The 16,597-nt window shown below is 40.6% G+C and overlaps 1 protein-coding gene and 1 pseudogene across 1 annotated transcript; one reads left to right on the top strand and one right to left on the bottom strand.

Moving 5' to 3' along the window:
• Positions 1-1,625: 1,625 nt before the first annotated feature.
• On the bottom strand, positions 1,626-2,545 carry LOC148051822 (olfactory receptor 4M1-like; annotated as a pseudogene).
• A 7,418-nt stretch (positions 2,546-9,963) lies between these two features.
• On the top strand, positions 9,964-10,911 carry LOC104018600 (olfactory receptor 5AR1). The gene has a single exon (XM_009471752.1). It carries the CDS (start codon positions 9,964-9,966, stop codon positions 10,909-10,911), a length of 948 nt encoding a protein of 315 aa, XP_009470027.1.
• The last annotated feature ends 5,686 nt before the right edge of the window (positions 10,912-16,597 follow it).

Genomic DNA, 16,597 nt, shown 5'->3' with positions numbered 1-16,597 from the left:
TACATATATATATATATATGCATAAATAGTTCTCTATAGATAACCCTGGCCTCTCAACCATCTGCCCATCCTCACCTATTCCACTTCCATCCATTCATCTGGTGTACATTCTTTCTTAATGTTCATTTCCTAAATGTTCATTTTGCCTCCTTGTTTTCTGAAGGAATTTTGAATCCTTGAACAGTGTTCAACTCCTAAATACACTCTAGAGCACTTTGAACAGCAACTATCTTCACTGGAAGTCCTTCCTCTCCATTTACAGTGGCTATACTGCTGGTCTTTCCTGTCCACCAGCTGTTGGTCCTCCAATGCTCAAGAGAAACTTGGTCCTGGATTTGACCCAAGCAATTTTGTTGCCTCAGTCATATTCAGGCAAACTGTACTGGAGGATATCCAAAGGGGCAGTATCTCATCATGCAGTTCTCGGGTAAGAGCAGCAACCACCACCGTCTCCTACAACAGTGTTTTATAGCAATCTGCAAGCCAGGGCAAGGTTTAAATCATCTTACCTTACAACTTGGTGGCATTTTTTGCACTCAAAGTTTAAGTCATGAAGGGAATAATTAGAGAGGGTTGTTGGAAATTACTTCTTCCAAAGCCCTCCTGGGAAAATGTTTGCATTTCACCCTAGCTTCTGGAGGAGAGCAAAATATGAGACAATCAGTAAGAGAGGCTGGGAGGGGCTTTGAATATATAACCATAAAAAAGACAAAGAAATTTTACATTCTAAATGGCTGAAGTGAGCCCTGGTATTCCCATATTTCCAGAAAATTGTGCCCTCTTCAGTTTTCTCTTTCTTAGAAGAAACATAACCAGATCTTTCAGCCTTTCCAAAAAGGAACTGGACATGATTGACAACTTAAAGTTTAATATGCACAGTGTTCAATCAACTTAAATGTAAATTCCAGATATATCTCAGCCACAAGATCTGATTATATCTGAGATCTGATTATATCCCCCAGTATTTGGATAGTTGTGCTTCATGAATTCTAAGAATATATTAAAATTTAATTTTTATTATGTGTAGCATTGTGACTTGGTATTTCAGATTTGATGTAAATGTAAGCACCTCACTAATGAGGTACTTAACAGAAAACATAATGTAAATATTTGAGTAAAACTTCCAAGAGGAAGGAATTTGTGTGCATTACTCAAACATCACATAATGAGCCATATCTACAACTGTGTTGCTGTACAATTAACTTTATTTTACACCGCAGATATTTGCACCCATTTCTTTACAAAATACTTTCGGAGCTAGTTAAGCATTTGCGTGGCTCATTAAACTGTTAGTCACTCCAAAGATGTCATACAATTGCTAATCGATATTTATAGACATACTGTTGAGTTACTTTGTGCATGCTGTCACTCACTGCATTGGAAATATGTAGTCCTTACAAAGCAAGGCAATGACATATTTGTCTGTAAGAAATAAGGATTTTTTGCAGCTTTTCCAAAGACATTACTAATATTTTAATGATTTTTTTAGATGTTGGATCCATGTTCTATCAAAATAACTCTACGCTAATATTCCAGACCATTGATAGCCCTATGAACCTCTCTTGAAAACTGTTCCATATCCAAAAAAATAGTATAATTCGGTACTTTATGAATGCATTTCCCTTCTATTTCCCTCTCCCTAGAAAGTACTGCACCAACAAATGCTTCATGGCACTGAGGATCTCCCTGTTCCTCAGGGTTTAGATCATGGGGTTCATGAGGGGAAAAAGCATGGTGTGGAACACAGCCCCCCCCTTGTCCAGAGGCAAGCTGCAGAAAGGCCAGCAGTAGATGTGTACAGCTGGTCCAAACATAACAATGATGTGGGTGGTGCAGGTAGATGCTGCTTTGCTCTGGAGATGCCTATTTTCAGATGGATTAGTAGGACACCGTAGGAAATCGGCAGAAGAATGAAACATGTAAACATGACTAGGCCACTGTTGACAAACATGATAAACTCCAGTATGTAAGTGTTGGTACACGCTAACGTAATCACTTTTGTAACATCACAAAAGAAGTTGTCCAATTCATCGGGGCCACAGAAGGGAAGATGAACAACAATTGCAACCTGGATGATTGAATGTGTGAATCCTCCAGCCCATGCTGTCCTTACCAAGACCCAATAGAACATTTTCCTCATTAAGGATGCACAATGAAGAGGCTTACAGATAGCCCCATATCTGTCAAAGGCCATAGGTAAGAGCAGGAAGATCTCAGCTCCACCCAGGAAGTGGACGAAGAAGAACTGCACGATACAGTTTCTAGAAGAGATGGCCTTCTGTTGCGAGAAGAAATCAGCCAGCATCTTAAGTGGAGTACTAGAACAGTAACAAATATCCAGGAAAGCCAGATTAGCTAGGAAAAAGTACAATGGGGAGTCCAACTGTGGATCTTCCCTGACTGTGAGGATGATGAGAATGTTTACTGGAAGGACAATGACATAGAAAAGGAGGAAGAGGAAAAAGAGGAACAGTTGCACTTCGTACATCTGAGACAATCCCAGCAGCACAAATTCTGTTACTTCTGGCTTGTTTTCTGTTTCCATCACATTTCTGAACATCCCTAAAACAGAATAAATATAAATGAGATATATCTGTCACACTGGACATCTAAAATGCAGGACTGATTCTTCCTAGATGTTTAAAATACAAGGCTGAGCAATTTACAAATGGCTTCTTTTAAAATCTATATCTGGGTTCTTACTTATCTCATAAAAAGTTAAACATCTGAAACAATTTGGCAATGCTTTTCCCTAGAAAGGTCTGATGTATCCCAAACTCCCATTTCAATCCTTATTACAGTAAATAAGATAATAGCATGCACAATATACTTAATACATCCACAGATTAATGAACCAATTTTTTAATCTTGTATTCAGAGAAATAATTCAGGTTAGGAGTTTATGCATCTTCATTTCAAATCTTTTTAAGCAGACTTTCTGATTCTAATGTGGTCATCTATATGACAGGTAAAATCAATGGAAATGGAAATGGGGATTACCCAGCTAATTTAGACACCACTTTGGAGGAAAAGAATGACTCTTTGCAATTATTTTGCAATAATGACAATAAAGTGACTATAAAGGAACTATAGACCAATTAGTTTAAACTAAATGCTTGGCTCATTTGCACTCAAAAAGGAATCTAGCATCTCTTGAACTTTCTTAATGTATCCTGCCTAGTTTCCAGTCATCACTGAAGAAAATCACAGGTCTTCTCTGGACTTGCTTCTTACCTGCCCACCCAATACAAAACCTCGGTTACCCTACAGCATTTCAAATGGAACTAAATGTGTAGACAACAGAACTGAAATGAGCTCAAGTCTACAATGTGATACTTATGTGTAAAACCTCAAGCTGAATCCCACCCCTACAACCGCAAGCTGAATCCCACCCCTACAATTACAGAAATATATTTCACACCCTTCATACTCAATATGATGTTGTAGTCCTTCTTTAGGATTGTTTTGCCTTACTTTAATTGATTTTTTTTCACTAAATATGTAGTTGGGTTTTCCTTACCACTGCTGTGAAGAATGTTAGACTGCATGTTCTATAGATTCTCCAAGCCTGTACGTAATGCCGGTTTTCAGGTGGAACTGAGAATGGACATGCAAATAAGAAATTAGGCATCTCATCTAATTTTATCTGGTTTGCACTTTGAATAGGAATTTCTGAATTAAATGGGGTCAACTCCCTATTATGCTGAACGCTCTTAGAAAGCCAAACAAAATGATTCATTGCTTATTACATTTTAAAATTCATTCCGTTTAATAAAAATTATATATTTTTGAATATATATTAATATGGATTAATTTATTCCTTTAAGTCATACTCTTTTTCTCATCAATGGAATCTAGAGAACTATTCAGTTCATCTACAGACATTAAGATTTGGTCTGTGGGGTAGCTATTAAGATTTATTGACTTGATCTCTGTCAAAGCCACCTTAGCTAGGCCACATGCAAGCATTGATACTATTAATACAAAAAAAAGAAAGTGTTCCCATCCCTGGAGATTATTTATAACCTCATACTCCTTTTTTCTACAAGTCTCAAGAGTCATCTTTATACACTGTTAGCGACCTAAAAAAACATGCACTGTTCCTCTCATCAATGGCTGACCATACTTTCCTGAGAACTGTCCCTCACTCCTTGCAAATAACCTCGCAACCATGATGGTATTTCCCTCATACAGGCATACAAGCCTCACGGAAAATATTTTATCCCTGAAAAAAAAATTGAACTTCTACTATCTCCACTACTGAATGTATATAGTATAAGCTCTCATCTTGTCCTTATGAATAAGTGCATATGATGGAGGGAAAGGAAGGGAAGGGAATGGAAAGGAAGGGAAGGGGACTCACTTTCTATCTGGAATGGAGTAAAACTCCACAAGAACATGCTGTCTTCTGGATATGCAGGATCTCTTTGATATATCTTCCACTCCTAAGTTGGGAGGAACAGAAAGCTAGAGCCCAGGGAAATGCAGGTACATCTTCATTGCAGAATGGGAGCTTGTTAGCAAATCAGCACTGGATCGTAGAACTAGGACTGCCCAGAGGTAGAGCTGGCATCTTCGTCCCTGCACAAGGTCATCAGGGAAGAGAACAATTCATTTCAGACACTGCAGCATACATTCCCTCAGCATGAGATTTGGAATTCAAACTGTATTGTCTCCAAAACTCCCCAGCTGCTTCGCATACTGGTTGAGTCTTCTTGTCCTCAAAGACACAAAAAAAGGGAAGCAATATGTCCCAAATCATACAATGCCATGGGTATAATACAAAGGCTCTGGCTACTGTTGTTCTAAAACGTATCATATCACAGACCTACTGGAGACCTGAACAGAAGAAAGAGATTGGCTATTTCTGTTCTAAGTATAAGCATTTTAAACTGATAAATTCTTAATTCCAATTTCCTTGTACTGTCATTAGACATAATAAAGGGTTCCAGAGACCAGCTAATCTCATTTATCTTTGAGACCTGTCCTGTGATTAAAGTTGCACTCTCTCCATTGTTCTTGTAGTTACTGTCTTAGCTGTTTACTATATAGACATCTAAAGTGGGGGAGATTAGTCTCATCTCAAGAATCTAAAATACTAGTGGATAGTAGACAGCCCAATTCATTCTTCATGCTAACTTTCTGCTGTACAGAATCTATGCCTCTTCTGTGAAAGAGACTTGGGATAAACACAGTGAAATCACTAAGTATCACAGTCTCCTTCAGTATTTCTGGGTGACTGACCATTTAGTTCCTTTATTTTGAGCCTTGTAAAGTGCATATTCAGGAAAACCACAGTTCCTTGTACATGGATAAACTGGCCCTTGATGCCAAAGTTCCTCATCTTTCAAAATGTTCAGTGTTGGCTCATAGATGCAGGTATGCTTGAATAAAGCACTTGGTATTTTTGCAACGTATTGTAGCTTGCTCACAGCCTTTCTTTTGAAATGATCCAGGCTCTTCCTTTGAGATGATACCCATTTGTAGTTTTGGAGAGGTTTCACTCCAGGTTTCTCTGTATTTATTAATTACATTTTGTCTAGGAACAAAAATGGGCATGTCAAAGTGAGCATTTATACAATTAAACTCATATCTGCTTTGTCCCCATCACAGCTTGGGAATAAGAAAGATAACATCAGTAACAGGAATTTTGTATGCAGCTACTTTCTTTGCAGGGTAAGAAAGCTTAATGACAACATGTCTTTACATTCATTACATACCATTATTCACCAATTTACCAAATTATGTGAGAAAAAAAGAAAGTATGTGTGCAAATCTAGAGGAAAAAATTAAGCTTGCATCTTTGGTATGTTGGGTGAATGGTGCTTTGTGCCATCTTAGTTTTTCTTCATGATTTAAAACTTCTAGTCACCTATTAATCTTCCATCCACTCTATTCTGAAACACTTCAGACATTGCAAAATGGATACCAGAGGCAAAAAAGAATGGAAGCAAGGCAGAGGAGATGGGAAGCTGGGGAGTTTTGTGTCTATATGCCTATGTGTCTGTGTGTGTCCATGTGGGTTTTTGCAAGAATGAGAATAAGGAAGGATGGTCATAAGGCTCTAAAGATGTTAAGGGCAACATGGGACTCTCCATCTCCATGATGGGACACCATGGTCTTCAACATGGGACCCTCTTTAACTTCTTTCTACCCCTTCTTCTGCTTCTTTCCATCTTTCCACCCCTCTCATTGCTTGCTGTTGCTGTTCCTCCCCATGTGTCTGCCCAGAACTCCAAAGAATCTTTCCAGTGGCAGGGAAAGGCAGTAGAGGCAGCAGACCCTTATTCACTTCCTTCTGGGTTACCCCTCCTCCTGCTTCTTCCCCAACAGTGAATAAACTCTACTTGTATCTGAGATTTATGCTGTGATTTTTGAAATAGGTTTGCTGGTGAGTTAGTGAACAAGCTGACAGGTTGCTTTGGGGATGCTGATGTACCTGCTGATGTGAAGGTACGTCTAGACTTAGATCTTAAATTAGGACAAGACCAGGACTGAGCTCTGGTGACACCATTACAGGGCAGAATACGTGTTGTATGCAACATAGGATACAGGATATCTATTGCTAGCATGGAAAACAAACATCAGCTGTTGGAACCAGGCTCTGATTCAAGCAGCAGAACGGAAATACCTGGTCCTGCATTCAGCTGGATACTGTATCTCTAGCAGCTAGTGGTTGTACAGAGCTGTGAGGAGTTATGCAGTGTAACAGAAATGTTTCTAGAAGAAGCAGGTCTGTGCGGTAGGCAACGATTGTGTGCTACATGTTTGTAGATGGAAGAATAAAGCCCAAGCAGCGGAAGGGAAGTTTCAAAGAGACTGGAAAAGTCTGCATTCATGTATGGAAGGAGAGAAATTAAAATTTTCTCTTTAAAACTAATTAAAATACAGTTAAAAGCTCTTAATGTTTTTCCTTCTACAGTGTTTAGGAGGTTTATAAACATGTCCTGCATCAGAAAAGGCATAAATGTCTCCACATGTTTCTCTAAGCTGTCCTGGAGATGTTGTGTACAGTATTTTCTGTGTTCGTGTTCAAAGCAAAGCTCCCCATCACACAGTTAGTCAGCCACATTGATACTTATGAGACTACATGGCGTAGTGAATTAACTTTGTGGCTTGTAATCATTGCTAAGTGGCCATATGACTCAGGATTGTAGGGTTAGCAGTGCTTGAGCACCATAAGCACTTTAATTTTCAAGGGTAGGAAGAGGAAGTTCCCTCACTTCATTTGTGTGGAGAGGAGAAAAATCTTTCCATGCAGTTTCCGGTAGTACTTACAATAGCATATATGAATCTTTGCCAGTAGCCAACAGCATTTCATGAAGACCTCTTTTTTTTGATAAACTGATCAAACTCTCAGAGAGGACAAAAACTGGAGATATTAATACCTTTGGGTTCAAGCGTGCAGCTCAGGATGGCATGTAAACACAATCCTCATTGCCAGCGTGAGCCATTTATGTCACCATCACAAAGATCTTCATGGCCTAAACACATGGCCTTAGGATTCCCATGCAAAAATGCTACTCCATGATGGAAAATGCATGGAGAGTGAGAACTGCCAGTCCCAAATTTCCAAGAGCTCACCGTCAGAGCTGAAAGGTTTTTGAAATGGCAGTGTTTGCCACCCTCTCTCGCTAAGTAGTGTCTCTGCATCTGGTGTATGACTTGTTTAACATAGAATTTCCTGTAAGTTAAGGCTCTGGACTCCTTGTCCTAAAATGGCGCAGTCATAGTACCGGGTGAGAGACAGGGAAGCCAGTCATGCAGAAGCTGAGCAGAAAGACTAAGATCAGCAGAGCCTTCAAAAAAAATTCACAGGAATGGTAGCAGCAGTGTGCAACATGTTGCAGCACCAAGTGCTCAATTGAATTTTATAATCCCAGCTCTGTCTTAGGAAGATACAGGGATGTTTGAAAAGGGGAGAGGGAAATATGAAATACGAAATATGAAATACAAAGAAAGACATGTGAGCCAAATACTGTGCCCATTCCAAACAAGGTACAGATAGGGCATGGCTACCTTGTTTTGATGTCCAGAAAGTTTACTGGAAAAGATATGAGGCTTTCCATGCCATTTAACCTCCATATTGAGTACATTTAACTTGAGACTACAGACTGCAAAATGCTTCTCAGTTTATAAATCTGTGTGCCCAGTCTCTGAAATTTCTATACTATGTTAAAACCCTTATCATGATGCCATATACATTTTAAGATAGGCAGAGAAAAATAGACACTTAGAAGTGTATTGTACATTGTCCTTCTATAACAACAAAGTTAAAAATGCAGTGAATCATTTTCTTTTCTCTCCTCTATGGACTGTACAGTGAATTAATACTTTTATAGTCTTCTCAGTGTTAGGTCTCTAACATTAATTAAAGGAGTCTCAGAAAAAAAAAAAAAAACCTGAAGGAAAGAAAAACATGCCAATGCACATTTTCCATTTTTTCTCATTCGTGAGACAAGGACATTTATGAAGGATTTTTTAATGAGATTATGTCCCTGGAACACTAAAAAACCTTCAGTCTCATTCTGAGTCTGTGTATTACTCTTTAGTGGTTGTTTGGTTTCTGTTTGGAGCTTCTATGTAATACTAAAATTACAATATTAAATAACTTTGTTACAGTAACTGAAAGAAAAGAAGAAAGGAATTGCAAAATTATATCATAATGGTGTTAAATGTTTGGTTTTCCAATGATTGCTAGACAAGGGTTGATCAAGAAAGGAAAATTTGTTTTCTTGGTTGCTTACAAATTCCCCAAACTTTTTTTGTTGTCTGTATAAACCGAAGATCTTTCCTTTTTTGTCCTCTTTTCAAAATTTTGTTCACCATGTGAAATTTTGAATTGTGCTTAGTAAGGGAAGCAGCTAAGAACATGTTTTTCAGATAAATCTATCTATTTATTTCCTTATTTATTTATTTGACCAAACAAATAATTTCAGGATAGGATTAGTTCTGTATATTACAGTACTTTTATTTAGATGCATTAATTTTAGATATCTTAGGATAACTCACTTGGCCCCCAGCAGCTGCTCCAGGAAGTAGAAAATCTTCCATAGGTTCTGTGTCATATTTGTCAGATCTGTACAGATGTCTTATACATCTTAGTGTGTCTAAATTGTCACTGGACGTACATATTTAGGAACTCTATTTCACCCTATTGCTGGTAATTTAATTAAATAATTGCAAAACTTTCTTTGTAATTTATGGATCTTTTTGTGACATTTTAGTCTAAGATCTCTTCTGAATATTATAGAGAATTCAAATTGTCAAATTCTACTAAGAGTATAAGAAGTTTAACTCTTATAGCCTAGCTTGCAAATCACAGCAAATAATTTGTATCTTTGTGCTAATTTGTATTGACTCTGAGGTTAGATTTAAATAATTTGTGAGGAATGATTCTGACTTTGGTTTTAAATAATCTGTAAGGAAATGTGTACATGTATGTATACTCTCCTTGCACTAAGTGGTGCGAAACAATAATGTGTAGAACATGAGTAATCTGACCTATTTTGGTGCCTACTTTAGGGTTAGAAGGAACTGTCATTTAGAAATGTCTCTTTGTTCCAACTGAACATTGAAGCAACACATTTATATTTAGCTGTTTATTTCATTGACCTTTAGATGCAGTTTGGATACCTTAATTGGAATGTTTAGTGTCATTTTAGACACCCCAGCCTTCTTGACTTCCAATTACTGGACTAGAAGAATATGAGCCTCCAATACTTTTGTGTGAAAACTGTACTGCCCCTTGTGGAAATCTCAGCTACTCAGGGACATCTAAATTGACACGATAATCACTCTCCAAAACTTAAGTGACCTAAATCACTTCTACTGCAAGATTGCAAATCAACTTTCAGACTGAAAAAGAGAGAAATAATATGATGTAGGAACATTCAATGTATGTTTAATTCTACTTGTGCATTTCAACAATTTTATTACAGATCTTGGTGGATTTATCCTCACATGCTCCATGGCAGACACAAACAAGAAAATCAGACATCCCTCACGGAATTCATCCTCTTGGGGTTTGGGAATCTCCCTAAACTACAGATTTTTCTCTTTCTGGTTTTTTTATTAATCTACTTTGTAACCATAATTGGGAACATACTCCTCGTTCTTCTGGTTGTGATAGATGAGCATCTACATACACCTATGTACTTCTTCTTGGGGAACTTGTCTTGCTTGGAGACCTGCTACACTTCAAACATCTTACCCAGGATGCTGGTCAACTTCCTGACAAGGGAAAAGAGAATCTCATTTAACAGCTGCCTCTTGATATTTTATTTCTTTGCTTCCTTGGCATGTGCTGAATGTTACCTTTTATCTGCAATGTCTTATGATCGTTATCTAGCAATATGCAAACCCTTGCATTATACAACACTTATGAATGTCAGATTGTGCATCCTTCTAGCAGCTGGATCTTGGCTTTGTGGATTTCTGGCTAGCATCTGTACTGCACTTTATGCATCATGGCTGACTTTCTGTGGGCCAAATGAAATTGACCATTTTTTTTGTGATTATACACCATTATTAGTGCTCTCCTGCAGTGAAACCCAGAAAACAGAATTGCTCACGTCCATTTTAGCCTCTGCATGCACCATGCCTCCATTTCTTTTAACCATGGCAACCTATATTTGTATCATCATTGCTATTCTGAAAATCCTTTCCAGCATAGGGAGGCAAAAGGCTTTCTCTACTTGCTCCTCCCACCTCATTGTAGTCACAGTTTTCTATGGAACCCTAATTGCTGTCTACACATTGCCCAAAACTAAAGCCCTTAGAGAGTTAAACAAAGTCTTATCTGTTTTTTATACTATCTTGACTCCTATGCTCAATCTCCTCATCTACAGCTTGAGAAACAAAAAGTTTAAAGAAGCTTTGAGAAAAGCTATTGGCAAATATATTCATTAAACTTACTCAATTTTTAAATTTATGTGCCAATATAACCAAGTCATTGGCTATTGAAATTAAACTGATTCTATTTATTTTGACACACTCCATTAGGATGCATATGTCTGGACTTCATTTATCCTAGTCTCCCTGTCAGTCAATGGACAACTAGCTATTTTTTAGAGTGAATAATTTTACCTAATTTCAGATATATGCAGTGTCAACATACAAATCAGAGGCAATAAATACAGGTCACCTTTATACATAGTGGAGAGACATAAACATTTTTAAGGCTTGATTAATCAAGCCATATGATTTAAAATGTTATGATCAGTATGCTCTGTGATTATATTGGTGCTAACTCCATTGACAATAAAGTAAACCTAGTATGAACAGTGTTATTTTAGAAGTTTACACTACAGATACTCACATTTAATCAGGTGAATCCCAATATCTGCTTAGGACTGAATGATTTTCAGACTTTCACCTGAAGGTATTTTTGTATTTGTGTGCCATAGAGGAAACCTATCACGACTATCTTATCTACTTAGTAACTTTTGTGAGTTCCCTAAAGTTGGATGGGATTAATCCAATTGCAGACCTACTAATATGACTAATCTGAAGACCGTATGAGTATTGCCAGCAGACGGTATGGATTCAGTGAGATAAAGGTGAAACTAAAGCACATTGATGTTGTTGCAACATAGGATAAAAGAATACTGGTCTGCAAATTCAGTCTCTGAAATTACCGATAATGTCATTCTCTAATATCATTTATCCAATTTCTCTAGAATGCTCCATATGACAAATAGAAAAAAGATATGAATGTCACAGTGCAAAATCAAGTACCTCCAAAACACTTTTTTAATTGCAAATATAGATGGGTCAGCTTTTAACTAGTATTTCTGTTAATGTAATCATGGCATTAGACTATGTCAATGTTCTTTAGAAGAAAATCCCACTTAGATGTTTTGGGATGTGAATGACAGAATCGCAGCATGGTCAGGGTTGGAAGGGACCTCTGGAGGTCATCATGTCTGATCCTCGCTGCTCAAGCAGGGCCACTTAGAACCTGTTGCCCAAGACCACGTCCAGACAGCTTTTGAATATTTCCAAGGAGGAAGATACCACAACTTCTCTGGGCAACCTGTTCCAGTGCTTAGTCACCCTCACAGTGAAAAAGTGTTTCCTGTTTTTCAAACAGAACCTCCTGTGTTTCAGTTTGTGCCCATTGCCTCTTTTCCTTTCACTAGGCACCACTGAAAAGACCTTGTCTCCATCTTATTTGCACCCTACCTTCAGGTATTTTTATACATTGATAAGATCCACGCCAGTGTGGACTCATCAGTGCAGCCTCACTACCGCTGGGCAGAGGAGAAGATCACCTCACTCAACATGCTGGCAACACTTTGCCTAATGCAGCCAAGGGTACCGTTAGCCACCTTTGCAAGCAAGGGCACATTGTTGGCTCATATTCAACCAAGTGTCCATGAGGACCCTCGGGTCCCTTTCTGCCAAGCTGCCTTCCAGCTGGGTGGTATAGTGGTGCATGAGGATGCTCCTCCCCAGTGTAGGACTTTGCGCTTCCCCGTGATGATTTTAAGTGATTCACTTAAAGCTGAGGTAGAATTTCCCTTATCAGAGCACAAGGAATTACAGTTCCAAAACTTTGTATCATCAATGAAATTATTTTAAAGAGTTGTTTGTCACCTTGGAAATGTTACGTGGCTGTACATAGGTTCATCTGAGCTTACCTCCCATTTCAAACCCCATTTTTTTCAGTTGCAACAACAGTGTGATACAGCAGGGTGCTACATGATTCTCCCTCATTTAACAATCCCTGATACCTAAGAAAGGTATTTCTGCAGCTTAGTTTAAGTGATAAAAGTTTAGTAAATGAAGAGAGGGCCTATATAAATCACCATTTTGAAGTGTGTATCACTGCTACCTGCAACGGATATAAATAATTCTTCTTCTTCCAATAGGGGCACTTTAGCTTTTTGATTAAAAAAGAAGAGAATGGTGGGAAATGCAACCCTTCTAAATTTCAAAGGACTGATCCAACTGATGATTACACAATTTCAAGATCTTTTACTGAGAAAAAATGCAGACAACCCTCTAAACAAGTTTTTTTAGCCCAGGTTCCTGGGCTCGATCCCCTCCTCCAGGTCATTGATAAAGATATTAAAAAGAACTGGCCCCAACATTGAGCCCTGGGGAACACCATTTGTGACTGATTGCCAACTGGATTGAACTCCATTCACCACAACTCTTTGGGTCCAGCCATCCAGCCAGTTTTTTACCCAACAAAGAGCATGCCTGTCCATGCCATGAGTAGCCAGTTTCTCCAGGAGAATGCTGTGAGAAATAGTATCAAAGGCTTTACTAAAGCCCAGGTAGACAACATCCACAGCCTTTCCCTCATCCACTAAGTGGGTCACCTTGTCATAGAAGGAGATCAGGAAAGCAGGACCTGCATTTCATAAACCCATGCTGACTGGGCCTGATCCCCTGATTGTCCTGTACGTGCCGTGTGGTGGCACTCAAGATACCTCTGCTCCATAACCGTCCCCGGCACCGAGTTCAGATTGACAGGCCTGTAGTTCCCCAGATCCTCCTCGTAGATGGACATCACATTTACTATCCTCCAGTCAACTGGGACCTCCCTGGTTAGGCAGGACTTCTGATAAACAATGGAAAGTGGCTTGGTGAGCACTTCCACCAGCTTCCTCAGTACCCTTGGGTGGATCCCATCTGGCCCCATAGACTTGTGTGTGTCTAAGTGTTGTAGCAGGTTGCTAACAATTTCCCCTTGGATTATGGGGGCTTCATTCTGCTTGCCATCCCTGTCTTCCAGCTCAGGGGGTTGGGTACCCCAAGAACAACTGGTCTGACTATTAAAGACTGAAGCAAAGAAGGCATTAAGTACCTCAGCCTTCTCCTCGTCCTTTGTCACTGTGTTTCCCTCTGCATCCAAGACAGGATGGAAATTCTCCTTAGCTCTCTTCTTGTTGCTAATGTACTTGTAGAAACATTTTTTTGTTGTCTTTTATGGCAGTAGCCAGATTAAGTTCTAGTTGGGCTTTGGCCCTTCTAATTTTCTCCCTGCATAACCTCACAGCATCTTGGTAGTCCTCCTGGGCTTCTTGCCCCTTCTCCCAAAGGTCATAAACTCTGTTTGTTTTCCTGAGTTCCAGCCAAAGCTCTCTGTTCAGCCAGGCTGGTCTTCTCCCCCACTGTCTCATCTTTCAGCACATGGGGATGGCCTGCTCCTGTACATGTAAGATTTCCTTCCTGAAGAATGTCTAGCCTTCCTGGACTCCTTTGCCCTTCAGGACTGCCTCCCAAGGGACTCTGTCAACCAGTTTCCTAAACAGGCCAAAGTCTGCCCTCCAAAAGTCCAAGGTAGCAGTTCTGCTAACCCCCCTCCTTACTTCTCCAAGAATCAAAAACTCTATAATTTCATAATCGCTATGCCCAAGATGGCCTGCAACTGTCACATCACCCACAAGTTCTTCTCTGTTTGCAAACAACAGGTCCAGTGGGACACCTTCTCTAATTGGCTCCCTCACCAGCTGTGTCAGGAAGTTATCTTATCTTCCACACACTCCAGGAACCTTCTAGGCTGTTTCCTCTCTGCTGTATTGTACTTCCAACAGGCATCTGGTAAGTTGAAGTTCCCCACGAGAACAAGGGCTAGCAATCATGAGACTTCTCCCAGTTGCTTATTGAATATTTCATCTGCCTCTTCATCTATAACAGACTCCTACCATGATATCTGCCTTGTTGGCCTTCCCCCTGATTCTTACCCATAAACACTCAACTCTATCATCATCACCATCATTAAGCTCTAGACAATCAAAACATTCCCTAATGTACAGGGCTACCCCACCACCTCTCCTTCCTTGCCTATCCCTTCTGAAGAGTTTATAGACGTCCATTGCAATGCTCCGGTTGTGCGAGTCATCCCACCATGTTTCCGTGATGGCAATTATGTCATAGTTTTCCTGCTGCACAATGGCTTCCAGTTCCTCCTGTTTGTTGCCCATGTTGCATGCATTGGCATAGGTGCACTTCAATTGGGCTATTGATCCCGCCACCTTTTTGGGGGGAGAAGCCTTAATTCCTATGTGACCATTCTCAGGTGGTTCCGTGGTTTCTAACACATCCATAGCCCTAGTGTCTTTGCTACCACATGGCTCTCCATCCCTTACCTCCACTGAGATGGCAGACTGAAGGACATCACTGGCACACTGTCCCTCAAACATTGGTGTGCTGCCGCCAGGCTTATCTGTAGTGAGCCTGGTTTTATCGCTTCCCCTGCTTCAAATCTAGTTTAAAACTCTTTCAATGAGCCCTGCTAAGTCCTGTGCTAGGATCCTTTGAGACAGGTGTACCCTGTCTGTCATCAGCAGGCCTGGTGACATGTAAACGGACACATGACCAAAAACGCCAAAATCTTGCCAGTGACACCAGGCTCAGAGCCAGGTATTGATCTGCTGGCTCTTCCTGTGTCTTCCCTCATCATTCCCTGAGATCGGAAGGATAGAAGAGAACACTACTTGTGCTCCTCATCCCTTACCCAGTCGCCCCAAGACCCTGAAGTCTCTCTTGATTGCCCTCAGACTTCTAGTTGCAACTTCCTCTCTGCTTACCTGAAAAATCAGTAATGGATAGTAATCTGAGGGGCGTACCAGGCTAGGAAACTTTCTCTTCATATCTTTATCCCGGGCCCCAGGGAAGCAGCAGACTCCCCTAAGTGGGTCTGGTCTGCATATTGGGCCTTCTGTTCCCCTCAGAAGAGAATCTGGTATGACAATGACCCATCTGTTTTTCCTTTGTGGAGGCGGTTTTGAGACAGGATACATGCTGACTTTTAACCTCAGTAACACCTCTGAGCTAGATGTACCGTCATCCTTGTCATTGTTCAGTTCCACCCACAGAGCCTCATACCTATTATGCAAGGGCACCTGGGAAGGTGGGCCAGTCACAGAGGAGAAGAGCCTGCTGTGCCGGGCAGGAATTTGTCACCATTGCCCCCTATCCCTTAAGTCACTGTGTTAAGCCAGGCAGAGAGAGGATAGGGAATCTTCTGTGTCATGGCTCCTGTCTGCCTGTTGGGCCTGTCTCAGGGGAGGTAGGGTGCGATTCCAGTAGTCTATCTCTCTCTCACATTTCACGATACTCCTCAACCTACCCACCTCCTTCTGGAGCTCTGTCACTAAGCAGAGGAGATCCTCTACCTGGGCGCACCTCCCACGGATGTGCTCACTGCTGCTGTCCAATACTGGAATAAGAGTAGGGTGCACCTTGCAGCCTGACACCTGGGTGGCAGTGTGTTCCCACCAGAGCTCTGTCTGGGAAGCTGAGTCAGCTGTGGTGGGTACTGAGCTTACAGAGGCCATGGCTTTCTGCCAGGTGGATACCACTGCTCCCTGGTCGAGCTGGCAGAGCTTCAGTGCCCTTCCTGCACACCCTTCCATGCAAACTTGTGCCATGCCCTTGCTGATGCACCGTGCCCTGTTTGCCCACCCTCTTTAGGGCGCTCCTGGTTGCTAGCACTCCCTAAGAGCATCTGTCATACATGTAGGGGGAGCTTGGCTGCCCTTGCTCCTGGCCCCACCAGGTCTCATAAGCCACTGTCGCACGAAATGTGGGCTCCTGGTGGCTCTCTTGGCTCCCCCTAAGTCTCCCCAGGTTCAGGAAA

The sequence above is a fragment of the Nipponia nippon genome, unplaced genomic scaffold, assembly GCF_047370975.1.
Source record: "Nipponia nippon isolate SJK-2023a ecotype South Korea unplaced genomic scaffold, ASM4737097v1 scaffold_53, whole genome shotgun sequence".
Classification (NCBI taxonomy): domain Eukaryota; kingdom Metazoa; phylum Chordata; class Aves; order Pelecaniformes; family Threskiornithidae; genus Nipponia; species Nipponia nippon.
Note: the sequence above shows the minus strand (reverse complement) of the source record. Positions and strands in the feature narration are given on the sequence as shown.